Source organism: Serinus canaria, chromosome 9 (genome assembly GCF_022539315.1).
Source record: "Serinus canaria isolate serCan28SL12 chromosome 9, serCan2020, whole genome shotgun sequence".
NCBI lineage: Eukaryota > Metazoa > Chordata > Aves > Passeriformes > Fringillidae > Serinus > Serinus canaria.
This window is the reverse complement of record NC_066323.1, coordinates 8362976-8371395: the sequence shown is the minus strand read 5'-3', so window position 1 is coordinate 8371395 and position 8420 is coordinate 8362976. Positions and strand designations below refer to the sequence as shown.

The 8420-nt window shown below is 63.3% G+C and overlaps 2 protein-coding genes across 2 annotated transcripts; both read left to right on the top strand.

Moving 5' to 3' along the window:
- The first annotated feature begins 49 nt into the window (after positions 1–49).
- FAM131A (family with sequence similarity 131 member A) lies at positions 50–6293 on the top strand. Its single transcript, XM_050977839.1, is given in 7 exon segments — positions 50–455; positions 457–500; positions 2065–2189; positions 2966–3059; positions 3321–3503; positions 3769–3897; positions 4272–6293. Coding segments are annotated over 7 exon segments (1077 nt in total). The 5' UTR covers positions 50–399; the 3' UTR covers positions 4718–6293.
- Positions 6294–6529: 236 nt separating this feature from the next.
- Positions 6530–8332, top strand: LOC103815606 (heat shock protein beta-7-like). Its single transcript, XM_009089426.3, has 3 exons — positions 6530–6671; positions 7459–7610; positions 8144–8332. The coding sequence occupies exons 1-3, from the start codon at positions 6530–6532 to the stop codon at positions 8330–8332; spliced, it is 483 nt and encodes a 160-aa protein (XP_009087674.1).
- Positions 8333–8420: the final 88 nt, after the last annotated feature.

Sequence of the window (8420 nt, the reverse complement as noted above, 5' to 3'; positions counted from 1 at the left end):
GCCCCCTCCTCTTCCTCCATCCCCCTCTTCCTCTTCCTTCAGCCCCCCTCTTCCTTCATCCTCCCCGGCTGCCTTCATCCCCCCTTCACCTCTCTCCTCATCTCCCCTTCCTCCTCTTCCTCCCGGCCTCCCTCTCCCCCGTTCTCCCCTTCCTCCCTCTCCCTCATCCCTTTTCCCCCTCCGCCTTCTCTTTCTCAGCCTTCCTCCCGCACATTCTCCTCCTTTTCCTCCTCCTCTTCTTCCCGCCTCCCCCTCTCCCTCCTCTTCCTCCCCCAGCAGTGACGTCTCTGGACGTGCTGCTCCCGGCCCGGCGCAGGCACCGCTCGGGGCTCCGGTACCGCGGCCCGGCCCGGCTCGGCAGCGGCTCCGGCGGGGCGCGGGCGCTGTCCGGGGCCGCCCATGCGGCCGGGGGGCGATGTGGGCGGCGCGGAGCCGGCGGTAGTGCCCGCACCGGGACCCCCCCGGGAGCATGGGCTGCATCGGCTCCAAAACCACCATCGGTGGGTGAGCGACACCGGGATGGGGAGCGCGGACTTGAGGGAATAGGGGGTCCTAGGGTACGGAAGGCGTATGGGGAACTTGGGCGTGTGGAGGGGACTGTGGGCACGGCCGTGGGGCTGGGGGTGATACGATGGGGGTGTGGGGGCTACGGGGGCTGGGTGGTGAGGGGGAGAGCAGGGAGCTGAGGGGGATCCAGGGGATGGAGTGGTGGCGTATGGGGACTGGCAGGCTGTGAGGGCTGTAGGGTACAGGGAATTACGGAGGTGAGAGAGAATTGGGGTATCTAAGTGTGTTGTGTATGCAGAGAGCTTGTGGACTCTGGAGGACTTTGGTATGTAAAGGGTGATGGGGCTATAGATGGGTGGGGGTTTGGGAGCTGGGGGCGCTGCTCTGGGGCAGCTGGGTGGCCCAGGGAGTGCAGGGAGGTCTGGGGGGGTGTGGATGTGTAGAGGCTGGGACGATTGGAGCAGTGGGACTGCAGCTCTGGGGGAGCTGGGGATTGGGGTGGGGGTGCAACGGGACTGGGAAAGGGGTGTGGGACTGGGGTGCTGGTTAGAGTCCTGAGAGGTTATGGGGTAGCTATGAGAGAGACAGAGTTGTTCAGGGGGGTGTTGGAGGCTGGGGTTTGCTGCAGTGTGTGGGGTGCAGTGGGGGTGCTGCAGATGTCCTGGGGGTGCTGCAGGAGGGATGGGGGCTGTGATCATAGGGAGTTCTGGAGGCTGGGTTCATGGGGGCTAGGACAGCATTCAGAGTGTTGCAGACATGCTGGAGGGGCCCTGGGGGTGTTGTTGCTAGGATGTCACCACAGGGTGCCCCTGCCCACAGCCGGGAGTGGGGGCGATCCTCTCTGCAATTTCCTAAGGAAGCCAGGGTGTACCCTCAGATGTGGGTGGGAGGCAGCACTTTTAAGCTCCCTTGTATCCCACCTCACAGCTGGTTTACGTCAGCCAGGCCCATCTTGGTGCAGGGGAAATGAGGCTCTTGAGAGATACCCCATCTTGGCCCCTTTGGGACTGGCCTTTCAAGGCAACTTCATTGACAGGAGCCCCCAGTTCTTGGAAGTCAGTGACTGAGGGTGTAGGCACCCATCAGTTTGAGGTGCCAGTGCCAGGAGGTCAAGCTGTTGTGGCAAAAGATGGGTGCAGGTGCTTTCATTGACCCTATCCTTTCTGGCTCCTTTCCCTCCTGACCCAGCAGGGAATTGGAGAGGGTTATTGTGAAGATAGTGGAGGAGCAGCAGCCCCCTGCAAGTATGGCCCAGTGCTGCCTCCCTTCACACACCCAGCACCTGGCCCAGTCCAGCCCGGTCCAGCTGCCCCCACCCCTCCCAGAGCAGCTGCCAAGCTGGGACAGGCGCCTGGTCCCCGGTGCCAGGCTGGGGACGTGCGTTACCGCTGACACAGGCGGAAGAGTTGCCCGGGCGTGAGTCACCAGTGCTGCAGCAACGAGTTGTGTCTGGTCTCAGACTGGACAAGAAGCAGCTACCACAGGGTCAGTGGGTGGGGAACTGAGAGGCTGCTGGGGAAATGGAGGTGCTGAGGTTGGCCTCGGCTCTTCCTGCAGTGGCCGTGGACACAACGCTGTGTGTGGAGTGGAAGGAGGTGAAGGCACTGTCACCCCTAAGTATTGCCCGCCCGCTGCCCCGGCTGGTGCGCCAGGCGTCCTTCGACAGCCAGGACTTCCTCCAGGTACCACGGAGCCCAGCCATGCCCAGCTGAGGTAGCCATGTGCCCGTGCCCCAAGGTGGGGCACCTGTCCTGGCCATGGCCCTGCCAGCTCGCAGTGGCTCGGGGCTGCTCTGACGTCAGCCATGAGCCGGGCTGTATCCTGGGAGAAATCAGTCCACGGTGCCTCGTTGCCATGGCAATGCAATTTGTTGCGCGCCTCCAAATCCCACATTGCTTCCCCCGTGGCCATGGCTCAGGGCCTGGCATGGCCAGGATGGCAATGGGGACATACAACAGAATGTCCTGGCATGGTGTGTGCTGCCAGGGAGTGGGTGCTGGGGAGCTGGGCCGTGGTGGTCTTGCACATGCACGTGTGTGTGCACAAGCTGGGGTGGGCATACACGTGTGTGTGACACCATCCAGCACAGGGCACGGACACGTGTGATAGCACACAAGCGTGCAGGTGCACGTGTGTGTACAGTGGAGTTCAGGTGTGAGTGTGCAGGTGTGTGTTTGCGGTCAGTTTGTGTGTTTGAGTGGCTGCCAGTGTCTGTGGGCACATGTGATTTCCTGAGCAGGCATGTGCAGGTGTGTACACAGTGCCAGCATGTGCTGACATTGTGGGAGTGTGCCCTGCTGTGACCACCCCTCTGCACACATGCCTGTAATTTGTGTGTGCACAAGCACCCCAGGCCCCCCGGGCTAGGCACCAAGCAGGGCCAAGCCCTTTCCTGCAGCGTGGGGCTCCGAGGAGGGAAATGGTGCCAGGGCTGTGACCACGCTGCCTGCTCTGGCAGGTCAATGTTGAGGACACTGTCGAGATGCTGCCCAAGTCACGGCGCGCACTGACCATCCAGGAGATCGCTGCCCTGGCCCGCTCCTCGCTGCACGGTAACTGCTCACCCAGGGGCTCAGCTGGGAAAAGGGGTTCTCCTGAGGTGAGGAGTCTGGGCCTCTTGGGGGTGCCCTGGGTATCACCTGTCTGGAGTTTTGGGGGGGACCAGGAGGTTACTGGTGGTACTCAAGAGGAGGACATGGGGGTGCCAGGTCCCATGAACTGGAGGTAGGGAGTGCTGGGTCCTGGCATTATGGGCTTTGTGGTGGGGACTTGGGGTGCCCCAAGGCATGCTGACATTGGGGCACATTCCATAGGCATCTCGCAGGTGGTGAAGGAGCACGTGACAAAGCCAACGGCGATGGCACAGGGCCGTGTTGCCCACCTCATCGAGTGGAAGGGCTGGTGTAAGCCAGTGGAGTCACCTTCCGCTCTGGAGAGCGCCTTCAGCTCCTACTGCCACCTGAGCGAGGGCGAGCAGGAGGCGCGATTCGCTGCTGGTAGGCACGGCGGGCACGGCCGGCGGGCTGGTCCCCACTGCGGCCCAGGGCAGGGGTGGTGGGCTGGGTTGTCCCCATCCATCCATCCATCCATCCATCCATCCATCCATCCATCCATCCATCCATCCATCCATCCATCCATCCATCCATCCATCCATCCACCCACCCACCCATGCCATGGTACTGTGGGCATAGAGGTGCCAGGGCAGTGGGATTTTGGGAGCACCTCCCTGTGTGTGTTTGATCCGTGCCTGTCCCGTGCCAGGTGTGGCGGAGCAGTTTGCCATTGCTGAGGCCAAGCTGCGAGCCTGGTCCTCAGTAGATGGGGACGACTCCAATGACGAGTCCTACGATGAGGACTTCATGCCCTCCACAGAGAGCTCCCAGCCCACCGGTAAGTGCTGTGGGGAGTGGGCAAGTTGTCCCACTGCTAGTGTGGGTGCCCCACCACTGAGGGATAAAGGAACAGAATGCCCACTGCCTGGCACATTCCCCAGCCTGGTCACTCCCATAGAGGGCAGAGTCCCTGCCCTGCACCCTGGCAAACAGTGCCTGAGCCAGGGATGGGGAAGCCCTTAAATGCAACACCTCCATGGTGCCAGAGAGTGTTTTGCTTTTCCTTTGATGGTTACCAGTGCCATGCACGCAACAATTTGTGGGCAAAGCAAGCGCAGGACTTCTCCCAACCTGCAGTGCACAGGGCAGGGGCAGCTGACATCCCTGGTGCCCTCAGCTGTGGACTGACCCAGACACGCTGATTTCCCACAGAGCTGACAGGCACGATGCCCGCCAGCGCGCTGCTGCGAGACCTGCTGCAGGGCCACCTGTGCCAGCTGGGCTTGCGGCACGGCTCCTGCGAGCCCGAGAGCGACTCCTCGCACACCCTCTCCCCTGAGACTCTCTGCTCCAGCCTCTGCAGCCTGGAGATGGTGTCCCCCTCCGAACTCACTGCCAAACTGCTGGGCTCCCTGGGGGGAGAGGACCTGCTGCTGCCCAAGCTGCCGCCCCCAGCCAGCCAAAGTGCCTTGCGGGGCCTGGCACGGCTCCGGTGCCAGGACTCCCTCTACTCCGTGTCCTACGCTGAAGCCTGTCTCTCGCCCACGGAGGACGAGGTGGTGCTGAGCAAGGACTTCCCGCTCCGCCGGAAAATCTCTGACGTCGCCTCCTCCGGGGTGGCCTCACTGGAGGAGGAGGAGGAGGCCGAAGAGCCCTGATGCCTCCTGGGGTGCCCTGCCTCTCCTGGTGGGGGTCCAGGTCCCCTGCTGAAGCCCTCTGGCCAGACCCCATGCTGGGTGAGGGACAGGCCCTGCCGCTGCTCCCCCTCGCTATCCGGGTGCAGGAGGGGTCCGGAGGCCACTGCAGCTCCCCCAGCCAGTGTGCCCCCACTGTGCCCCGGCCCTGCTTGGCCATATCGTTGACCTCCTGGATTTTTGCATGAGAGCAGGGAAGGGGCGCAGGGAAGGGCTTGAGGGAGTCTGTCCTCTGCCCTGATGCCCAGATGTGCCCCCAAAAACTGACAAGACTAAACAAGTGGGGCTGATTGTTCGCATGTTCTCCCCCAACCCACCCTGGGCTCCCCTTTTGGGCACAGTTCCCGCCCCCACAATGGCATGGCTGAAAATATCCAATCATCCTGTGGTGCCTCTACCACCCCAAGCCAGGGTGGTGGTGGGGGTTTCGCTGTGGGAAGGGCTTTTCTCCTCTCTCCCTGGCCAACTTCTATTGGACCGAGTTTAAAACTGTGAACTGCTGCCTTGGAGCATGGAGCTGCTGGAGGGGTGCTGTGGGGGTGCCAGGGGTGCTGGGGGGCTGTGGATGTGCTGCGGTGCTGGGACTTTCTATACTTTTGTAGCTGCATGGGGCTGACACAGGAAGACTGCAGGGCCAGGTGGGTGCAGGCCCCCAGGTTGGGGGATTTGGGCCACCAGAACAGCAGTCCCAATCCAGCCCTGCAGCAAGGGGGTCAGCCCAGCCAGGCGTCCCCAAGTCTGCTGTGAGGCAATGCAGGGTGGAGAGAGGGGGTAGGGTGTGGGACTGATGTCCCTGTCGACAAGTCACTCACCCCTAGCAGGGAACCAAGTGCCTACAAGGGCGACCAGCCCCCCCTGTCCTGGCTGGGGGTGGCACCCCCCCTCGACGACCCCCCCAAGCCCACGTGAGGGGTTCCAGGCACGTCGTTTGGGGGAGGAATGCCAGTTTTTGCCAACGCTTGCGCGCCCCTTCCCGCATGGCACGTGTTCTCGTGGGGCCACTCTCCCCTGCATGCTGCTCCTCACCCAGCCCAGTCACTGTTCCCTGTTCCCACACCCCGGGATGCCCCCCAGCACCCCCTGCACCTCTGCTCCTCTGCATCCCCCAGCACACCCGCCAGCCCCTGCCAGGCACAGCTCCTGTTCTCCCTTCCTGCCATGGGGTGCCCACTGTGGGGCTGGCCCCCTGCCCTGCATCACCGAGGGGCTGCAGGGACCAGCAGGCCCGACACCATCAGCCGCGCTGCTGGCTCCCTGCCACCCGCCGCCACTCGCTCCGGAGGCCGTGGGTGCTCCTCGCGGTGCTGGGGTGGGCTGGGGGTGCCTGTGGATGGCTGGGGGGCTTTGCTCTGAGTGTGTGTGCATGTGCACACCTGGCAGCGCATGGGCATGTGCACGCGTGTGCATGTCTGTGGCAGCTGCCCGAGCCCCCCGCCCCGCTGTGGCGGTACCTGTGGAGTATCCGCGGGGTGCCCACACCGTGGCACCCCCTTCTCCATCCTGCCAGGTCTTGAATAAAGTCAATTGTGCGAGCGCTGCACCGGGCGCCTCTTCTTGCAGGTGGGGGGGCACCTCCTCCCAGGGGACCCGGGGATGGCAGGCCAGCAGTTGCAGGGATGCATCCCCCTCCGCGGCCCCACAAGGTGACGGAGGCCTCGTCCCTTATCTCGCATTCCTACGGACAGGGTGCCTAATTATGGGCATTTGGCGGTGGTGGCTGGCGGGCGGCTGGACCCTCCCCAGGGCAGGGCCCGGGGGGCGCGGGCAGCAGGCGCCATGGCATCGCTCAGCTCGGCCTCCACGTACCGTGCCGAGCTCCTCAGCACCTACGGGCAGGGGCACAGCGAGCCCCGCTTCGAGGGCGACCGGCGGCATGCAGCCTTTGGGGCACGGGGACAGGAGGCATTTGGGTACCCAGGTACCGGGCGTGGAGGGTGGGGGGCCCCAGGGTGCGGTGGCCCTGCTACCCTGGGGGAGCCCTGCTGCCTTGGGAATGGTCCCCCCAAGGGTTATCCAGCTGACCTGTGCCTGGGGACAGCGTGGAACCCTCCACCCAGCACCTCCAAGGTTGGGAGGGCTCAGAGGGGCACCCTGACTGCCCCCCCGGTGCCCCATGGCTCTCTGGACTGTCCTCCAGCTCTTACTCCCCAAGTGCTTTTGTGCTCCCCCTGTAAGTCCCCAATAACCCCAGTGTCCCTGCTGTCCGTAGGACCACCATGCTGTCTCCTCCCTATCCCCAGACCTTTTTGATTCTCCTTTTGTCCCTGGAACCCTCCCATAGTTTTTTCTCCCCAACCCAGACCATCACGGTGTGTCCTCAGCTTCCCTGTGCCCCACACCCTTTGATGTCACCAGCTAGGTCCCCACTTTCTTGTAACTTTATTGTCCTTTTCCGCCCCAGCCCACTCCCCCCAGACCTTTGTGGTCATCCCCAGTGTCTTCACTCTCCTGTGCCATTCCCCTGCTGTCCTCAGGTTGTCCAGTGCCCCTGGAATCTTCCAGTACCCTCAGGTGCCTCCAGACCACCCACTACTCCTCCAGGCCCCCAGTACCCCTTTACCCCTGGGACCCCCAATTCCCCCTGCAATTCCCCAGCAGATTCAGTATCCCCAAACTCCCACTGCCACCTGCTACCCCCAGCCCTCCCTGCCCCAGTGTCACGCTCCCACATCACCCAGTGCCCAGCAACCCTCCAATGCCCACAGAGTCCCCAGGTGCCATGTACCCCTGCAGCCTGGGCACCTGGGTGCGTGCCCAGGGTGACACCTACCAAGTGGTGGCCGACGTCAGCCAGTTTGAGCCCCCTGACATTGTGGTGACCACCTCCAACTGCCATGTCGCCATCCAGGCAGAAAAGGTGAGGCACCCGAGGGGGCAGCATCCCCTCCAGCCACGGCACAGCGGGGTCCTGTCCCAGGACACCCCCTCCAGTGGGTGGCGAGGAGAGGGTGGTAACTGGGAATACCCCTTGGTAGCACTGGGGTAAATGGGAGCTGTGCCTAGTGATGGGACAACAGGCAACTCCTGCTCTGCTGCACCTGTCCTGCACCGGTGTAACTGGGGACTGTCCTTACTGAGAATGGGACAACTGGGAACTCCTGCTCTGTTGCTTTCTCTGCTGGAGGTGGCAAGTGGGAACAGTCCCTGCTGGCACTGGAGTGGCTGGAATTTACCCCACTAGGCCAGACTTGGGCAGCTGAGGCCTGCTTCCTGCTGGCAATAGGGTTACTGGGAATTGCCCTGGAGTCACTGGGATCTTTCCTGTGGAACTCCCTGTTAGAGTCAGGGTGTCTGGGACTGCCCATTAGAAGCACTGGGGTAACTGGGAATGTGCTGTGGAACCCACCATGCCACACTGCCTTCCACCGCACCGGTGCTGCCTCCCTGCAGGTGGCTGAGGATGGCACCGTCTGTGACACCTTCACCCACAAGTGCCAGCTGCCCGAAGACACGGACCCGCTGTCGGTGAGCTGCACCCTCACCGAGATGGGCACGCTGGTCATCACCGTGCGGCGCCGCGCCAGCGCCGGGCCCGGGCAGCGCCCGCAGCTGCTGCACCGCAGCGAGGCCATGCTGTGAGCGGCTCTGCGGGACAAAAGGCTCCTTTCCCAGAGCCATGCCAATCCCAGCACTGTGGTGAAGCTCAGCCAGTGCCCCACTGGCTGTG

Bases quoted from the DNA above. Each gene is read 5' to 3' on its own strand.
- LOC103815606 (XM_009089426.3), top strand. From the start codon at position 6,530: ATGGCATCGCTCAGCTCGGCCTCCACGTACCGTGCCGAGCTCCTCAGC. The intron at 6,672-7,458 runs GTACCGGGCGTG...CAATGCCCACAG, and splicing joins GGAGGCATTTGGGTACCCAG to AGTCCCCAGGTGCCATGTAC. The intron at 7,611-8,143 runs GTGAGGCACCCG...GCCTCCCTGCAG, and splicing joins TCGCCATCCAGGCAGAAAAG to GTGGCTGAGGATGGCACCGT.